The sequence below is a fragment of the Furipterus horrens genome, unplaced genomic scaffold (genome assembly GCF_987537825.1).
Source record: "Furipterus horrens unplaced genomic scaffold, mFurHor1.1.pri manual_scaffold_7, whole genome shotgun sequence".
In the NCBI taxonomy this organism is placed as follows: domain Eukaryota; kingdom Metazoa; phylum Chordata; class Mammalia; order Chiroptera; family Furipteridae; genus Furipterus; species Furipterus horrens.
Genome location: NW_028327177.1, coordinates 104,681,736 through 104,702,381, shown reverse-complemented (window position 1 = coordinate 104,702,381; position 20,646 = coordinate 104,681,736). Strand labels below are relative to the sequence as shown.

Sequence of the window (20,646 nt, the reverse complement as noted above, 5' to 3'; positions counted from 1 at the left end):
ATAAATAAACTCCCAGACCCCAGTATCTCAATACCATAAAAATGTATTTCTTGCTCATGTCTCAATCCAATGCAGGTTGGTTAGCCCTCCCCTATATTGTACATATGCCAGCTTTACTATGGAAGAGAAAGAAAGAGAGTCCTGGGAAAGTGCATGAAAGATTTTTAAGAATGATGCCTGGAAGAAGTTTACATTACTCTTTTTACCTCCTATTGGACAGAACTCTGGGAAATGTAGTCTTTCAAGGTGTTCAGAAAGAAGGAAATAGACAACATTATTTTTCCCATCAACCCACTATGGATTCCCAATGTCCCTCCCTTCCTCTTTACTAGCAGATTTTTTAATACATTTACTTTTTAAATTAAAATATACCTGACATATAACATTGTGTGAATTGAAGGTATACAATATGTTGGCAAACTATGTATATAGTATACTATATGTATATAATATTGTAATATGATAGCCATTGTAGCACTAGTTACCACCTCTATCATACTGAATAATTATTATTCCTTTTTTGTGATTGGAATAATTAAGATCTAGTCTCTTAGCAAGTTTGATAATTATAATATACTATTGTTCTTTATATCACTATACTGTGCATTAGATCTCTAAGACTTATTTACTACTGGTTGCAAGTTTGTAGCCTTAATCAACACCTCCCATTCCCCCCATCACCAGTCACTGGTAACCAACATTTTATTCTCTGTTTTTGTGAGTTTGGCTTTTTGGATTCCACATATAAGTAATATGATACAGTGTCTGTCTTTCTTTGTCTGATTTATCTGACTTAGCATAATGTCCTCGTGGTTCTCACATGTTGTCACAAAAGGCTGGATTTCCCGTTTTCTCATGAGTGACTAGCATTCCATTGTATATACAGTCATGTGCTGCATAACAATATTTCAGTCAACAATGAACAATCTGAAAATATGACAGGGGTCCCATAAGATTATAATGGAGCTGAAATATTACTATCACCTAGTAATGTCATGGCTGTCATAATGCCATAGCCTAATGCCTTACTCACAGCTATTAATATAGAATAAGAATATAAAATAAGAAATATTTTAGTATAGCAATGTGTTTGTGTTTTAAGCTAAGTTTACTACAAAAGAGTTAAAATTTGAAAAAATTTTTAAGTTTATAAAGTAAAAATGTTACACTAATCTAGGATTAACTTATTATTAAAGAAAGAAAATATATTAAATACATTTAGTGTAGCCTAAGTATAGTGTTTATAACATCTACAGTAGTGTATAGTAATGTCCTAGGCCTTCACATTCACTCCCCACTCACTCACTGACTCACCCAGAGCAACTTCCAAACCTACAAGCTCCATTCGTGGTAAGTACCCTATACAGGTATACCACTTTTTATCTTTTATACTGTATTTTCACTGTACTTTTCCTATGTTTAGATATGTTTAAATACGCAAATACCATTGTGTTACTATTGCCTACAGTATTCAGTACAGCAACATGCTGTACAGGTTTGTAGTCTAGGAACAAGAGGCTATTCCGTACAGCCTATGTGTGCAGTAGGCTATACCATCTAGTTTTATGTAACTGCACACTCTATGATGTTTGTCCAATGACAAAATCACCTATCAACATATTTCTCAGAACATATCCCCATTGTTAAGTGATGCATGGCCATGTATACCACATCTTCTTTATGCATTCATCCATTGACAGACACTCAGGTTGTTTCCATATCTTGGCTATTATGAATATTGCTGCAACAAACATGGGAGTACATATATATCTTCGATATCATGTTTTTATTTCCTTTGCATTTATACCCAGAAGTGGCATTGCTGGATGCTTCCTAGCAGATGTTTCTGTCCAAGGGATCTATTCCTCCTGGAGCAGATGGGGAGCAGATACCACCGTCAGCTTTAGGAAACTGTTAGACTGAGACAATTTACCTTGCCAGTGATTGATTCAGATATCCCAGCTCAAGCCAATCAGTGCACGTCATCTGCTTGTCAACTGTTATTTTTCCAAGGGTGGGCATGTGAACCAATCCAGCTGAAGAGAAAAAGGAGGTTGGAGAGAGTTTTGATATATCCTACGGTCATGGAATGAGAAAGTGTGCTGTCTCAGTAGACACTGGCAAACTTCCTGAAACCCAGGGGGCAAGCTAAAGGAGGTTAGAACCTAGGGAAGATTAGAAAAATGGAATCAGAGCCCTCTTCTACACTTGAAGCCTACTTTATCTTTGAATTTATCTTAAGTGGAAAGTAGCCAAATGGATACACCTCTCAAAGTATAAGGGTGGGAAGAGAAATACTTTTCCGCTAATCCTATGAATTTACTCACATTCCAAGGGTTATACGGATGAAGAAACAAGGTTATATTTAATAAATGCAATTTTTGAGATAGAAATTATTTCAGCCCTGGCTCAGTGAATTGTGCACCAACCTGCGAACCAAAAGTTTGCCAGTTCAGTTTCCAATCAGGGCACATGCCTGGGTTGCAGGCCAAGTCCCCAGTTGGGGGTGTGCGAAAGGCAACAAATCAATGTTTCTCTCCCTCTCTTTCTCCCTCCCTGGCTCTCCATGAAAATAAATAAATAAAATCTACTTTTAAAAAAAAGAAAATTATTTCACAGGGCTTGAGTTACAGTAGATTGTAAACATTAAGAAGGCAAAAATAGCCAATATTTGAAAACAACCTGGTGTCCATCAATAGATGAATAAAGATATGGTATATATACACACAGTAGAATATTACTTAGCCAAAAAAAAAGAAAGAAATCTTGGCATTTGCAACAACATGGATGGACCTAGAGGAGGGTATTATGCTAAGTAAAATAAGTTAGACAGAGAAAGACAATTACCATATGATTTCACTTATATGTGGTATCCGAAAAACAAAACAAATGGACAAACAAAACAGAAACAAATATACATTCAGAGAACAAAATGATTGTTGCCAGGTCGGGATCAGTGAAAAAGTGAAGGGGACTAAGAAATATAAACTGACAATTATAAAATAAGTCACAGGGATGTAACATACAGCATAAGGAATATAGCCAATAATATTGTGATCACTGTCAAATGGTTATTAGACTCATTGTGGTGATCACTTTGTAAGGTATATAAATGTCTAGTCACTATTCTGTGTGCCTGAAACTAATATGCTATTGTATGTCAACTATAATTTTAAAATAAAATGTAAAAAAAGAAGGCAGAGATCATGTCTTTTCTTTTCTCTGCTATAACTCAAGAGTTATACACACTTAAAAAAATTTGTTGAATGAATACATCACAAGAAACTTATAAAAATGGGTCCTTAATGGTAAGAAGTTTGGGAAGTTATCTAAGCATTGTAAAGTAAACACAGAAACATTGTGAGAATTAGTCTGAATAAGGTAGTTAGTGTATATAAAACTCCTAGCACAAGGTCTGGCACCAATAAGCAAATAATCATTAAGATTTTTGGAATCAACTAAGCCAGGCCATCTTAATGGCTCCTTTTAGATATAATGACATTGTTATTCTAGGGCACATAATATAGTGATTAAGAATGTAGACTTTCAGATGGGATAGAACAAAAACTGTGATTTCACTCATAAATGTAGACTATAAAACAAAAAAGAAACAAATGAACAAGCAAAACTTAAACAAACTCATAGATACAGACAATAGATTGGTGGTTACCAAAAGGGAATGCGGATGAAGAGGGGAGAATGGGGGAGGGGTGACATCAAATATATGATGATGAATGGAAAATAGACTTTTGGAGGTGAGCACACTATATTGTTTGCAGATATAGAATCATAATGTTGTACACCTGACAATAACTTCTATAATGTTATTAACCAATGTTACCTCAATTTTAAAAAATGTAGACTTTATTTGTAATTTTTTAAAACTAGAAACAATCCAAATCAAATTCCATGAGCAAGTGAATGAATAAACAAATTGTTGTATATACATACAACAGAATACTACTTAGCAATAAAAAAGAACAAAATACTCATACACACACACACACACACACACACAATGTGAATGAGTCTCAAAGCATTAATGCTAAGTGAAAGAAACCAGAGACAAAATCTTACATTGTATATGATTCCATTATGTAGTATTATATCACATTCTCAAAAAGGCAAAACTATAGAGACAGAAATCATATTAGTGGCTTCCAGGAGCTAGGGATACAAGTAGGAAATTAACTAGAAAAAAGTATCATGGAAGTTTTTGGAGTGATGGAAATATTCTATATATTGATTACAGTGGGAAACTTTGTCTCTGATAAGAGGAGTTGTACTCCCAAAGGTGTGAAAGAAATTGTTTATTTTTCTCTTTCTTGGTCCCAGATGTGGGTATATTCATTGGAACTGAGCAGCAGAGCAACATAAATAAATCCCCAGCTTTCTGGCTAAGAACTAGGAAATGTTTAATGATTTAAAAAATAAAGAAGCTAGAAGAGAAATCAAAATAAACGGAGAAACTGATATATTATGTTCATGGATCAGAGACCCAACATAGTAAAAAAGTTAATTCTTCCTATATTGATGTATAGATTTTACATAATTCCAATAAAAATCTCAGTGGAACTTTTGAAAATATAGACAAGCTGATTCTAAAATATAGGGAAAGGAAAAGGAACTAGAATACAAAACAATTTTGAAAAAAAGAATAAAATCGAGGGAATCACACTATCCAATTGTAAGACATTATAAATATCCATTAATCAAGATAATGTGGTACTAGAAGAACAGACAAGTAGAGCAATGGAACAGAACAGAGATTCAGAAATACACCCAATTAAAATATAACCAACAGATTTTTCACAAAAGTACAAAGACAATTCAATGGGGAAATGACAATCTTTTCAATAACTGGTGCTGGGAAAATTATACACACATATGTGAGAAAATGAACCTTGACTTAAACTGCACAATTTATATAGAAATTAATTCAAAATGAATCATAGATCTAATTGTAAAACATAAAATTATAAATCTTTAAGTAGGAAATATGGGAAAACAATCTTTGTGCTTTAAGGTAAGGCAAAGAGTTATAAGACGTGGCACTGAAATTGCAATCCTTAAAAGAAAAGGTTATCCTCTGTTGATAAACTGGACTAAATGAAAAATAAAACTTTTACTTTGTGACAGACATTTTCAAGAGTATGAAAAGATTAGCTACAGAGTAGGAGAAAGTATTTGCAAATCACATATCTGACCAAAAAACAAACAAACTTGTATTCATAATATAAAGAACTCTCAAAACTCAGTAGCAAAAAAACAATTTAATGAAAACAACAAAAATGAGCAAAAGATTTGGACACTTCAACAAAGGGAATATCAGATGATGAATAAACACAGAAAAAGAGGTTTTGGTATGAAGGAACTATTCTATACGCTGATTGTAGTGGCACTTACATGAACCTATACATGTATTAAAACTCATAGAACTATACATCAACAAAAAGGCAAAAAAAAATCAGGATAATTTAAAAAATAAAATTAAAAGAAAAATAACATCATAATAAGAGTACTGTTCTCATAGGACTTTGGTGTTTCATACATGGAAGTACTCACAGAGAGGTGCTTGGGTACCAGCTATAGTATTTCTTCCTTAATCACTTCCATCTTTTGGGCCCAGATGATGACCGAAGTAGTGAGATGCCAGGTGGAAGGGTAAAATGCTCAGACCCTGGATATGTGAAGAGTTTCATTCTAAACACAATTGTTCCTAGAGTTTTGTCAGTTTTGGGTTTGAACAAAGGCATCCTCAGAATCAAAAGCATAGATATTCTTGGGTTTTTACAACTACAAATTATAATGGTACTTCATGTGTCGGAAAGTTCCTCAATTTTTCTCATAGGTTATGGGATCCTTTGGAGATTTCAGGCAAAAGAAATGTATGTAATTAGTCTTGATTAGTCTGGGACACTGAGATGATTCTCTGACAGCAAAGGAGTGCTTGGCACCAATGTGTCCTAAATTGATGCCACAGAACATTAACCTTAGAAGTGTTGAGAGAGGATGGGGAGAGAGAAAGAGAAGAAGAAAATATAGTCTGGGAAGTTGGAAAGTGCTACATGTTTAATTTTCTCTTGGAGATTCACAAGGCATATTATTATATTAATGCTCTGAGAACTTCCACAGCAAAAATATATATTTGTCTCTTTTAAATTAACCCAGTTTCCCAAACTTGGTTGACAACGGAATTTTTATTTTCAAATAACTCCAAATAATAATTCAATAAAACCCACTTTGGGGACATGCTGCTCTACACCAAACCCAGATTCTAGATTTTGGTGGCTAGAGACAGACTTGGTATAGAGTAATTAATTCTTTCTTTTCTACCTGGGTTCTTTGCCAGCTCAGTTTATCCCAAAATTCAGGACCAGTTTTGCAAAGAGAAAAAGTAGACAATTGCTGACTTGCTTGAATTTTAGGGACATTAGATGATGATGATGATGACGATAATAATAATAATAATAATTAATAATAGTAGTAATTGCAGCAAATGCATACATAGTACTTAGTACATGTCGGGTATTTTTACAAACATTTTATGGATGTTAACCAGTTTAGTTGTTGTGACAACCCTCTGAGTAAGCACTATTATTATCCCCATTTATCCCTGTAGAAACTGAGGCACGCAGCTATCAATACTTGTCCAAGGTCACACACATAATAAGTGGCTAAACCAGGATTGAAACCAGGTAGTCTGGAGCCAGAGTTTACACTCTGGACCCCTATACTGTCGTTTAGATGAGTTACCCACTCTGTTCCCTGAAATTCTTCCATTATTCACTCATTTTCTTGGTGTTAAGAGTCTGTGGCCTTTCAGAACTCTTGGAAAACACAGTGTCCTCCCAGAGTGAGAATTCCAAGACCCGGTGTAGACGTTGTTCTTTCTCCTTACAATGTTATCATTATTCTTTCCTACCTAGTGAACCTTTGGTCATCTTTCAAGATCTAGCCCAAATATAAACCCCCACCCCAACCCCTATACAAGAAGCTTTCTCAGGAAATCTGAAGAGCTGTGGTATGGATGTTTTCTGTATTTTACTACAATTGTTTTGTATATATGTTTACATTTTGTCACCAGCCTATGACATTCTCAATTACAGAAACTCTGCTTCAGGCACTATGCTTGGCCCTAAATGATAGAAAGATGAATGAGAGATGGTCCCTTATGTCAGACAGTCCCCAGGCCTACTCTCTTGACGGACATATCTGACATTTAAGACAAAGTCTGGAGAGTTACAAGCAAAGGGTTACGTGGGCACAGAGGACAGAAAATTTACTTCTAATTAGGAGGAGTGGTATTTGAGCTGGGACTAAAGGACAAGGAAGATTTCAATGAGAGAATAAATGAGTCCCTTGGGAAATGAACAATTTGTGCTATTTTTATGGTGCAAGAGGAAAAGGATTAGACTTGGAGACTATTAACAGGAATGCCATTAGCCCTGTGACTTAAGGCAAATCACTTCATTTTTTCTATGCTTTAGTTTATCCCTCTGTAAAATTAGAATAATATCCACTCATTTCCCAGGATTTGTCTTAAGTATTAAATAAAATCATGTCTGGGAAATGTTTTGTGTAAAATGCTAGATGCCATAATCATGCTTCTGAATTTCTCTTCGTACATTGCCTCGTAAGAATTAAACAAGATGGGGAGCATTTATTGAGAGCTTACACTGGGGCAGACACCATTCCATGTACTTTCTGGATACTATTTCATTTACTGTCCCAGAAATCCTGTAAAGTAGGTATTATTACTATGATCATCCAACAAATGAAGGAGGGAAACACGCACAAAGAGCTTCAGTTGTCTTGCCGAAGGTCAAACAGCTATTGTATTAACTCCTGGGGCCCAGATTCAAATCCAGGGGGTACCTCGGAGACTAAAGATGTATTAAAGACGTTCTCAGTCTGGCCAAGATATGACACTTGGACAGATCCGACAGGGTGACCCTCCTCTGATCAAGCCCCCTCTTCTTTACCACTATCAGTGGATAAATTGAGCATGTGATTAATTGTAGGAATCACAGAGCTTGGATTTTTTTCCCCCAGATATTTTCTATTCTTTACTTAAAAACTGATTAGAAGAAAAACCCAAATATAAAAGTTATAGAGATTTTACAGGGTTTTTTAAAAAATGGAATAGGTGAACATTCTCCTAGTGAAATCTAGCTTTGACAAGGTCATTGTTAAGAAATACAAAGCCAACAGCTGGATAGATCAGACAAATGAGGCCCTACATCACTCAAATCAAGTGGCATTTATCTGTATTTGGAAATGGCTCTCTTATGTTTTTATTTCATTGCTATGAGAGTTCCAACAGAACCCTAAAATGATTATATAGAACACTTAGGCTTTTTAATAGCTTCTAACTTCATAAGCCACAGTAATTTAAAAGGGAGAGGATAAACTGCTAGGAGCAGGGAGATTTCTGCTGGAAAATAAAAATGTATTCTTTGCTCTATTACTTCTGCCTCTTTCCGAGGAGAGGCAAATGCACACAGAAATGTGATGGAACATTCCAGCTGGTGATTTTGCATTATCAGGAAGGAAAGTGTTTGTGAAAATGACTGATAGTTAGGTGTGAAAGCCTGTAAGACTGAAAAATGGAGAAACACTGCAGAATCTTTATTTATATCAAGGACTGAACTTTATACAATCTTTCAGAGGGGATTTTAGCAATGTGCTGACACTCTGATCCAGCAACTCCACCTCTAGGAATTTATAGCAACTTGCACATATACACAAAAGTCTGCATATATGGGTGTTTATTGTAGCACTGTTTGCATGTATGAAAAATGGAATTACTCTATATCTGTCAATGTAAAAATGTTTAAACAAACGATGGCATATCCATAGTTTAGAAAAATTTGCTGCTAATGAATACAGTGAGATAGATCTATATATATATATATTTTTTTTTTTTTTTGGTTTTTCAATTACAGTTGTCCCCTTTTCCCCTAATTTCTCTCCCCCACCCAGATCTATATATTTTGACACAGAAAGATGTTCCGGATATGTTAAGTGAAAAGAAAAAAATTGCAAAATAGTATCTATCTTACAATTTCATTTAAAAATGTTTTAATGTTAATATATTCATAGAAGAATATCTGGAGGAATATGTACCAAAGATTATCAGTGGCTATCTCTGGGGGATGGTATACGTATTTTTGTAATGTTTACATTTTTATAAGCATGGATTACTTTTGCAAAGAGAGGGGAAGAACAGAATAAAGTTGAATATTACTGTAAGGAAGAAAAGCAAAAATATAACATGGCTGGTAGAGATTTAGTCATTATCTTTGGGTGAAAGTTTCAGTGTCATTCTGCAGTAAACACATTTCAGATTCTAGCAATCAGACAAGGGTGATATTTAGTCAGAATGAAACAGAATGATTATGCTCACAAAGACAGGCTGAGACACATTGCGTCTCCCTCCTGCCACCCTTATTCTGGTCTCAATGCTCCCTTCAGCTGCTGCTGCTGCTCTTTGACTTGGGCTGAGGGAGTAGAACTGTGGTAGGCAGTTAGACATACACAGTAGAGCAAGGATACAGAAGGTCACCATAGCTGAAAGCCCTGGGTGCCTATCATTGAGCAAAACTGGGAAAACAAGGACCTTGCTCCCGAGGTAACCTTTCCTCTCCTAGCATGTTGCTGGGCATGTGGTTCAGACTCCCTGACTTTTCATATCATTGGTCATGCAGGTCGGACCCTCCCTTGATATTTGCTTCCCTGGTTCATGGCTAGTGATTTGAGTTAAACCCCTTTAGAGGAGGTAAGAACAATGGGGACAGAGAATAGCCCTTAAGCATTAATCCCCCAGGACAATGAGGTTCTGACCTCTTCAAGTACATCTAGGCCTCAGGTGTGTTTCAGCTCCAGGCCCAGAAAAGCAGAATAACCAGATAAAGGACATCATTGCTGACATCAGGACAAGCTTCATTGACTAATGACCCCATCCTGGCAGAGACAGATCGGTAAAGACCATGATCCTGAAAGGACACACCTGGGAAGCTGACGAATATTCTATTGGGATCCTTCCCTAAGACCGCCAGATAAATACCATCTAGAGGAGGACCCACTGCGGCTTCCCCCAGCCCCTTCCCCAGGCACATTTTCCTTGTCTCTCTGTTTTCTAAGTTCCAAGGGCCCCTTTATCTCTGTAACTTGTTTCCTGAGCTCATTTCTTCTACAACTCACTTCTTCTACCTCTCTGACTTTGAAAATAAACTTTCTATTATAGTTTGAGTCTTGGCTCTGAATTGTTTCTTAGCCAGAACTCAAGTACAGAGATTGCGGAACTAAGGTCTGGTCTGACTCCACGAGTCTAACACCTGGTGCTGTTCTTGCTGCCAACAGAACCAGCTGATTTCCCATTTCTTTTTCTTGCCTCACAACTGCCTATTTTAGAAGTCACCAAAACAGGACAGCCTTCGGAGTTTGGGAGCCCTGGGTTCAAATCTCCTAACTGAATTTGGGAAATTTGCTTCTCCTTTTAGGCCCTTTCTTTCTTCATATGAAAAATTATACTCTTAGAGAACACGCCTCATGGGGTCTTTGTAATGACGAAAAAGATAAGTATCATAAGAGCTTGGGAATCGTAAATAAACAAATGTCACTTATTATTATTGTAACTGCAACCTATCAATTCTTCTGTCTGATAAACTCTTACTCATCCTTCAAAGCCTTCCTCTGGTCTTTCTTCACACACACAGAACTGATTAACGCTCCATCATCATAGGTCCTACAGGGTGCTGGGTGTTAGAGGGTATTTTTCAGATGTCCAACCAGTAGGGTAATTAGCTGAACTTGGGTCCTGAGAACCGGACCCCCGCGGTTGCATGCTCCGACCAAGCAGAACAAGAAACTTAACCTAACTGTTATTCCTTTGAGCAATGACCTGGGGGATAGTAGAAAATTCTTGTTTATACAAGCTGTATTTCTGTCCAAGTTCCTGCATCTGCAGGAAGAGGAATGCTTTATAAGCCCCCCAGACCCCAGGGTCGGGGCTGCTCACCTAAGTCTGGCTTGTGGACGGGTGGACAGTCTCTGGCCAGCTAATAAGGGCTCTTTAAATTCTAATTTGGTTGTCTCCGACCGTTTGGTTCTCGCACTTGGTCCACAACACTGGGCACCCAACTTCATACTGCACCTTATACTCTGGGTTTGCTGTTTGTCTCCTCCATAGACCCTGAGCTCCTGCAAGGCAGCAGCCCTGTTCTAGTCATCTCAGATCCTTAGCATGTATTTCAGTACCAGTTCAGGGTTTGAATCCAAATAAACATTTTTGAAATTGAATTAACCCCATGTCTGCCTTTATTATCCTAGGCCAGGTGTCTTTAGTTCATGCTGAAACTATGGTAACAGCCTCCTAACTGGCCCCTTCTTTCCCCACTCCAGTCCAGGCTTACATTTGAGCCCAATAGGTCTCTGCTCAAAACACTTCAAGGACAGAGTAGAATTGTAGGACGTAGAGCCAGACCTAGATTTTAGCTCCAGTTTTGTGACAAGCTGGTGTGATCCTAAGCACATTGTTTTTTCTCCCTTAGTTTCTTCATTCCTAAAATGGAGGCAAATCTAGCTGTAACAACTACTTTTATTTTTAAGAGGCAGTGTACATAGGAAGAAGGAGAGTATCTGTAAAGTCTCTGTCCTAGAAGTCAAACCACATCCTGAATGGCCCTGGGATCCTGAGCAAATTTCTCTAGTTACACATAAAGAAGTGAGTTCTCACCTGGGGTACTGTTTATTCCCAGGAAACATTTAATGTGCCCTTTTGTGGGATTAACCCCCAAAGCAAAAGGACAGAAACTCTTCCCCACCCTTAAAATTAAATACAAATATCAGAAAATTGGTGCAGACCTTTACCATTTATGGAGAACTTTCATACCCATAATCAGACTCAAAGGGACTTTAATAGGAAGAAATCACAGCCAAATCTGAACAGCGATAGTCTCTAGATGATGGAATTGGGCATGATTTTAATTTTATTTGTTTCCCTAAACCTTGAAAATCTAGTTTTGGAGTCAGATACAGATAATGGTTGCATAACATGGTTGATGTATTAAATGCCACTGAATTGTACACAACGTATACAATTTTGTTATGTGAATTTCACCTCATTAAACATCTTCTGTAATACAAACGCACAATTTTATAGTCATTCACTCAAATGCTGTTTGAAGCGAGAACAAAAAAGGATTCTCAATTTAAAGCAATTCAATTAGCCAACACTTACCCCACCATACGTTTCATCACAGTCCCTAGCGGCTAGCCTGCAACGCGCTCCTCCGACCACCAGGGGTCTCTACAACCCCCTCGCGTCCTCACACGTTGGCGAGTGCCGTCTCTTGCGCTTTTGTAACGCATGTGCGTGAGAGGTGTGGTTGGAGTTGGCCGCCTGCAGGCATGGCTGTCACCCTAGTCATTGCGGGTCCCACCAGTTTTCAACTCCGTCTCCAGGGTTCTCTCGTTGGTGCCGGTCCCCGTCTTTCATCTCCCCGCCCTTAAGCGCCTTCCACGGTGTTCGTTCCCTGCCCCGCCCTGCTTTGCCAAGGGTCCCTGTCTCTGAGCCTCGGCTCCATGGCGCTGCAGGCGCTGCAGAGCTCTGGGGTAGCCTTCCGCAAGATCCTGTCTCACTTCCCCGAGGAGCTGAGCCTGGCTTTCGCCTATGGCTCCGCGGTGTACCGCCAGGCGGGGCCCAGTTCAAACCAGAAGGTGAGCCCGGCGCGGGGCCAGCCCCACGCCGAGAATCGGCCTGTTTGCACGAGTTTCTTTTTGCCTTCGATCCCTTCTTAGCCCTAGATCTGCCTGTCTGCTCTGCGGTCTCCACGTCTCAGCTAGCAAAGTACAAACTGTATGAAAGTGTTCTAGTATAACGACAACGTGAGCTGAGTTTTTAGGATAACTAGGAGTCCCCTTTCTTCTAGAGCAGGAGATGCAATTATGTGGAGGGAAGAGCTGATGCAGAGGCAAGACGGTAGAAAAGAAATATTTGTGAAGTGTTAGTTCAGTGTTCTGAGCCTTTGCTGAACATGGAGCTCTCTGAGAAGCTTTAAAAAACACTGATGCCAGGGTTCCACCAATGGAGATTCTCATTTTAATTGGTCTTGGGAGAGGCCTGGGCTTCAAGAATTTCAAAACCTTCGCAGGTGATTATAATGCACAGCCGAGCTTGAGTGAGTGTCTCTACCTGTAGGAGAAAATTCAAAATGATCTTCCCGAATAAAGGAAGCTGAGGGACTGGTTGTAGGGCCAGGGCAGGTGCAGTGAAGTTAACTAAGAGCAAAAGTTATGGGTGCCCAGTATATTTACCCAGGCTCAGGACATTTAACAAGACTTTAGGAATAGGCATTCTTCCTCTTCGGAGTTGGCTGAGCACAACAGCAGTGAGGTAGTTTTCCTTATGCTTGAAGATTTTTTTCTGAAAATAAAGTTTGCTTCCAAGATGAAGACAAGATTCAAGAGGGCAGAAGAGTGAAAGGCAAATATATTCCATTTAAACGAAGTTGTTACTTTTAAATCAGGGCTTTAGAGCTTTTGCTGACTTAAAAGGAGCAGAAGTCTTAATCGAGTTGTTCTCTGTGTGTGCAACTTATGTTCTGAACTGGATTTTTTACTTGCCGTAGTTAACGCACAGCCTAACAGTTCATTGTCATCTTTAATGAATTAGGGAAATGGAAGTGTGCAGATTGCAAAAGGGCCTTCTGAATTTGAGTACCTGCCTGGCTGTAATCTGTCTGGCCATCTATACTGTTGCTTGGATTTGCTGTTTCCTACCTTCACTAGTTTTTAAGTAATACTTTTTTTTAAACTGATAGCATATGAGAATTTATAGATTATAGGTGTGTCAGTTATAGCTTATTATAGGCTAGCCATTTTTCTAAATACATTAACTTAATTATAAATTTTTAAAAACATGTCTCCTCCAAAATCTTAAGTATCAACAGTGGTTTGTGGATCACACTTTGGAAACTCAGAGCAGGGCTTAGCCTTCTGATTCTATAGCCACCGCTTCATTTTTTCATGAAAATTTCCCTTTGAGTAGAGTTGGAATTCCCTCCAAGAGAAGAGTCCTCTTTTGCTTTCTCTCATCCTCATTTCTTACAGGTAAGCAAGTCTTGTAGATTCCAACACCTAAGTCTCTGTCAGATCCTCTGTATACCCTTCAGTTTCTTACTTTCTTCTCTCACCTGGAATCTTGCAGTTAGCCTCCTGTGTGGTTTCCTGGCCTTTATTCTCTCCTCCCTCCAGTGAGCTCTTCTGCAGGAAAATTTCTTAGCATGGCAACCAGCCCCCCTCTCTAGTCTTATCTCCCACCACTCCCATACCTGCATTCTATTCCAGCCGCAGCAAACTAAATGCAGCGCACAGAACATGCCCAGCTCTCATATCCAGAAGAGTGTTTTCCTCCAACAGGACTCTCCTTCCCCGTGGTTCTAATACTTCCACCAGGCCTGCTTAACTCTTGCACATTCTTCAAGACTCAGATATATCACAGTCTTGAAGAATGTAATTTTATAGGAAGATTTTGGCTTCCTGTTCTGATGCAAATGTGAGTGAAATTAGTACATTTTGCATTCTATCAAGTTCATTTACTGATAATTCGTCTATTTCCCCCAGTAGTCTTTGAGCTCTTTACCACTACTTCAGGATCTATCAGAACTCATTATAGGTCCTTGTGAGTGTTTGGTGAATGGGTGAAAGTTAAAATAACATTTCCTTTTACATAATACTTTATAGAGCTTATCCATAAGGGGTTATCTCATCTGAAAGAAAAGTGGAGCATATTCAGCAACATTTATATGAAAGGCAGTGTAGAATAGTGGTTCAGCACAGAATTTGGAACTGGACTGTGTTTGCCACTCACTAGCTACATGTCCTTCATCAAGGAATTTAATCTGTGCCTAGGTTTTCTTTCTTATAAAATTGGAATTGTAATAGTGCCTACCTTGTAGAATTGTTTTGAGGATAAAACGATTTACTGTATGTATAATATATAAAATGTTGAGAAGAGTGTTGGCATGACAGTACACTTTAAGCATTGTTGTTATATGTGTTGATGAAAACAAAGCTCAAATGAGTTTGAGAGACTTGCTTAAATTTCTGATGACGATCCTTGATCTCTTATTAATCCTAATAGCATAGAATTTTAGAGCTTTTCACTCTATATGGGAGCCTTTCCAGGAATCAAAACTAAAATTATTCTCTTTTCTTCACCTCCCAGAATGCCATGCTGGACTTTGTGTTCACAGTAGATGACCCTGTTGCATGGCATTCAAAGAACCTGAAGAAAAATTGGAACCATTACTCTTACCTGAAAGTTTTTGGGCCCAAGGTTATCACCACTATCCAGAATAACTATGGCGCTGGAGTTTACTACAATACATTGATCGCGTGTGATGGTAGGGTAAGTGACTTTGGGCTTTTGTCTTAACTTAGGTTGTTATTAGAATACCAACTAAATATATATGTTTTTCCAGTCAGGAAATGTTCAAGCTTCTACTAGATGAAGATGGTCAAGTGTAACTGTCTTTTTTTTTTTGGCCTTTGGCCAAGTGGTTCTCAAATTTTAATGTGCATCAAAATCCCCTAGAGTGCCTGTTAGGCACACAGATTGCTGGGCCCCACCCCAGAATTTCTGATTCACTAGGTCTGGGGTAGGGTTTGAGACTTTGCTTTTTTTGTAAATTGAGATATAATTTTCATAACATTGTATTAATTTTAGATGTACAACACTGATATATGTATATATTATGACATGATCATTATAATAAATTTAGTTAGTATCCATCACCACACATAGTTATGTATTTTTTTCTTGTGAGGAGAACTTTTAAGATTCACTGTCTTAGCCATGAGAATCTACATTTCTCACAGGCTTCCAAATGATGATGCTGCTGCTCTGGAAAACACACTTTGAGAACCAATAGTTCGGTCAATGGGAGGAATAGGAAGGCCCATTAAGGATCAGAGTGGAAATTAATCTTATCTATACAAGGGGCTGACACTCCTAGGAAGAATTTGGAAGTGAAGAGGCTATTGTAGGTAGTTGGGAGCATGTGGTGCCAGCAGGTGGGTGGAATTTGATGATTAATTGTTGGAGAGCATATAAGGTGCACAGATCCTGGCAGAGGGTTGCCTGACGGCAGGAACCCTGAACTGTCGTTCAGATGAAGGGGCCCAATCTCTAAGAGGGCTGTGAAGAACTAGGCAGGATCCCAGCCTAAGATGACCAAAGGGGACTAAATCAAATTCCTCCTAGAGATAAGCTGGGCTAAGAATGACTTAATGGGTTCTACCAACTGTGTCAACTCTTCTCAGTGCTGCTGATTGCTTAGAGCAGTCATACTTTGATGTGCAGACAACCACCTGAGAATCAGATTCTGATTCGGTTGGTCTGGAATGGAGCCTGAGATTCTGTAATTTTTTCAAACTCCCAGGTGATGCTGATGTTATTGGTCAGTGGACCACACTTTGAAGGCCAAGATGATGAGTACTGACTGAGAAGGATTTTGAAGATCTATTTTACTTGGCAGGAATGAGTGCTGTGATTGATTAGTGATGTGTACAAAATCTTTGGGTCATATATTTACTTTTTTGGTTGAGGTCCAATCCTGCTCCACCTGCACTTTGCAGATGGAAAAACCCAAGGTTCAGAGACAAAAAATAACTTCCATAAGCTCATGTAGCCAGTTAGTGACATGCCCCTGACTTGCAGGACAGTGGTGTTTCTATTAGCTTCCAGCTTTTACATGCCTGCAGCAAGAAGGCTTTCTGCAGTACTGTGGCTAGAATGGAGGGAAAGTTATTTAGCACAGCCTTCCATGTACACGTTAGTCATGCCAAACGTGTAGCTTTGTTACTTCTTCATAATTAATATTATGCTGAGCTTATCTATAATTAGTAGTTTTAAACAATGTTAAAAGCTCCAGGAACCAAATATTTGGGCATGATTATATGCCAAAGGGCCTGTACTTTTTAATTAAAGTTCTTTAGCTGCTTTTTAGATATTTGCAGCCTGAGAAGGCTTTGAGGATGCTGAAGTTCAGCAAAGTGAGGCCAGAGATATTTGTTGAAACAAATGGGATTTTGTAACCTGGAACAGTTACATTCAGAGTTTGTACAAATTACTGTTGCATGAGCTTGACCATAATTCCATGTGTTCAGCACTGATAAAGAGGTTTTATTTTTGGATGTTGCTTTGTAAGTATAAAAGTGTTTGGAATAGTCAATAGTAAAAGAGAAATTCACCATGTAAAGCAGCAGTCCCCAGCCTTTTTGGCACCAGGGAATGATTTCGTGGAAGAAAAGTTTTCTACAGGCTGGTTGGGGGGTAGGGGGGGTCGGGATGATTCAAGCCCATTACATTCAAGCTCACCTCCTACTGTGTGGCCCGGTTCCTAAAAGGCCCAGACTGGTACCGGTTCATGGCTGGAGGTTGGGGACCTCTGATATAAAAGATGTCAGTAAAAATTTAATTAAACAAAATTTCTTGCACTTTGTGATAAATGAATATTGGAAGACCAGACTAAAATTCAGGAACCTAGTTTTGTCTCTGCTACTAATGGTGCCACCTTGGGTGAATCATTTATTCTCTCCAAGCCTCAGGTTTCTTATTTCTCAAATGAGAAGCATGGAATATGTTATTGCTTTTCAAACTGTGCTGAAGGACCAATTTTTTTTTTTTTTAAGATTTTATTTATTTATTTATTTATTTATTTATTGAGAGAGGGAAAGGAAGGGAGAAAGAGAGGGAGAGAAACATTGACGTGCAACAGGAACAGATTGGTTACCTCTCGCATGCCCCCAACTGGGTACCTGACCAGCAACCCTTTGGGTTCGCAGGCCAGCACTCAGTCTGCTGAGCCACACCAGCCAAGGCCAATTTTTTTATTTCTGATTTATTAAGCACCAATACTACATAGCCTCTAAGAGCCATTCTGCCTTTAACATCACAAGAGTCTAAGTTAAAATAGTGCTCACTCCACATCATATACCTAAAGGGACAAAACAATCTTGGAAGCTTATCTTTTGTGAAAAATTTTGGTAAAGAAGTGTGTTTTTTACCAAGTAGGAATTTTGAGTGACTTTGGAAATCAAGCTACTACTCTGACAGAAATGCATTACTTTATATTTTGCATTTGCGTAAGCAACAATATGGTATTTTGCACCTTTTTATGCCCATTTCTTTTCTTTTCCAGCTTATAAAATATGGGGTTATTAGCACTAGTATTCTGATTGAAGATCTCCTTAACTGGAATAACTTATACATTGCTGGACGACTCCAAAAACCGGTGAGTGTTATATTTGGCTGCTATCGTTAGGGATATCTCTCCTCTCTGAACCTGACCTTACTTTGATCTTTGATGGCAGTGCGATGGAACTCCAAAAAATAGAAATGAGTTTTAGACTCCTTTTCCTCCCTAAAAATTCATTGTCAAGCAATATCTAGATATTATCCATATTACTCAGCCCTCTTTCTATAAGGATTCTTCAATTGTCTGAATGGGTCAGGCTCAGAGTTAGTCCTCTGGGCTGGAAAGGATGGCAGAAGAAATGCCCATTGCCTCAGCGGAGCCTCTATCGGCTTGACCCAGATCACCTTCTCTTCTAGAATGGAAGTGCCATAGGGCATTGTCTGTCCACTGACGTATCTCAGCAATGCCTGGGACATGCCTGGCACATAGTTAGCATTCAGCAAATGTTTATTGAATAAGTGAATGAACCAGGTAGTCATGCTGAGGGGGATGGATTATAATCCCCTTTATTATCCTCCTCAGGGGAATGATGAGATCCTGTCAAAGCATCCTTTCTTCATTTGCGATGCTGCTAGAGGAGGCGATAGTGGAGCAGGTATCTCCTGGGCTTTAATAGAAACAGAAAACAAAACAGGAAAAAATGTGGAGAGGACTTGAACTTTGGACTTGTATTTGCAAATGTCACATTTCTTCTTTTTTGCAAATATATAGTCTGTCTTCTGAGAAGATGTCTTTTCATAGTTTGAGAACTATGTGATATAGTCACAGTTGCTAGTCTCGCAGGAAGGAAACATTTTCTTTGTGCTGTCAGAAGGCCTTGGTCCTCAAAAGAGAGTATATGGATTATTCTCAAATGGGTGACTGTGTTGCTCCTCACTTTGTCAGTTATGGCAAACAGTTAGGGATTTATAGAATCTTACCTAACTTGGTTGTGTCATAAAAATCTCTATTGATATACATAGGTGATCAAGATTTCCTTGCCTTGCATCTGGGCTTAAAATTTATTGGTGTATGTAGAATTATGCACCTGAAACCTATATAATTTAGTTAACCAGTGTCACCCCAATAAATTAAATAAAAAGGAAAATAAATAAATAAAATTCCATGTAGAAAATAATAATGGTGTAGCTCATTAAAATGTCCAGAAACACTTATAAGGGCAATAGTTACATGGAAATATCCATATGTAAAAATTTGTCAAGCTGTACCTGTAAGATATGTATACTTTACTGTGTGTAATTTTTACTTAAGAAAAAATATTAAAGTTCAGGAAACAATAGATTTACCAAAATAATTTCTTATCTATGTAGATGAATTTCTCATTTCTAGGCTGGATAACTAGTAAAGCTCATAATTGAGCAAATAAATATAATTGAAAATTTATAAATATTAATTTTCTTTCCAAGTATATATTTTTTTATTTACAAAATATGTCACTTGAAAGGAAAAATAATGAATGTGGAATGAGAAGCTTTGGGTCTTCTTCATTCCTGCCACTTTTTAGCTACTTATGTGAACTGTGGCAACTTGTTTTATCTTTCTGAACCTCCAGTAATTTATCTGTAGAATGGGGACAACAATATTCACCCCACCTACTTCAAGAAGGTGTTGAAATGTAGAAGCAGAATGATAATGCTGGAAAGGAAACTTTTAGAATCACACAGATCTATGGTTTGGGTCCCAGCTCTGACACTCCCAGCTATGTGACCCTATACCAGTGAGTTATTCTCCCTGAGCCTTGTGACATCATCACCCATGGATAAGGCTGATCACACTGACCTCAAAAGACATTTGAGAAAACCCAGATCTCAAATGCTTGACACTTAGTAGACACTCTGGAAATGATCGTTCACTTCCCTTTGTCCTCGCCCATCTCAGAGTTATTTTGAGATAACATGAGGTATTGAATGTGGAAATGTATCCTCTGTACTGTATTTTGTTCTTGAACTGTTTCAGTTTTTTAACTAGACTTTAGAAAACTGAAACACCATTAAATGTCAGAATATAAGTACTGGAAATGACCTCAGATTTTATCAAAATGCCATATATCCTGATAAAATAAAAACAGCAATTCAAGACAGGTAGTAGCAGCTACATCTATACATGCAAAATGGCATTTCTTAGCTAACTTGGAGAAATTATTTGAGCCCTGGCCGATGTGGCTCGGTTAGTTGCAACATCGTCCCATAACCGAATGGTTGCAGATTTGATTTCTGGTCAGGGCACATACCTAGGTTGTGGATTTGATCCCCGGTCTGGGCACTTACAATCCCTGGTCCGGGCACAGATGTGAGGCAACCAATAGATGTTTCCTTCCCTTCCTCTCTAAAAGCAATGAAAAAAAAGATCCTCTGATGAGGATTAAAAAAACAAACATTAT

At 38.2% G+C, this 20,646-nt stretch overlaps 1 protein-coding gene and 1 long non-coding RNA gene across 3 annotated transcripts in view; one reads left to right on the top strand and one right to left on the bottom strand.

The window, feature by feature from the left end:
* LOC150004952 (uncharacterized) overlaps positions 1 to 12,323 on the bottom strand; it is a 35,769-nt gene extending 23,446 nt beyond the window's left edge. The window contains exons 1-2 of the long non-coding RNA XR_016512311.1: positions 12,245 to 12,323; positions 1,934 to 2,036 (exon numbers count right to left, since the gene is read on the bottom strand). This is a non-coding gene — a long non-coding RNA (uncharacterized LOC150004952). The remainder of the gene's footprint in view (positions 1 to 1,933; positions 2,037 to 12,244) is intronic.
* Positions 12,324 to 12,414: 91 nt separating this feature from the next.
* The window catches only part of TAMM41 (TAM41 mitochondrial translocator assembly and maintenance homolog), a 57,134-nt gene continuing 48,902 nt past the window's right edge, over positions 12,415 to 20,646 (top strand). For both annotated transcript variants that reach the window (XR_016512411.1, XM_090284186.1), the window contains exons 1-3: positions 12,415 to 12,723; positions 15,233 to 15,415; positions 18,210 to 18,302. Coding sequence is in view for 1 of the 2 variants with exons in the window: in XM_090284186.1 (XP_090140312.1) it covers positions 12,589 to 12,723; positions 15,233 to 15,415; positions 18,210 to 18,302 (411 nt within the window). In the remaining variant the exon portion in view is untranslated. The remainder of the gene's footprint in view (positions 12,724 to 15,232; positions 15,416 to 18,209; positions 18,303 to 20,646) is intronic.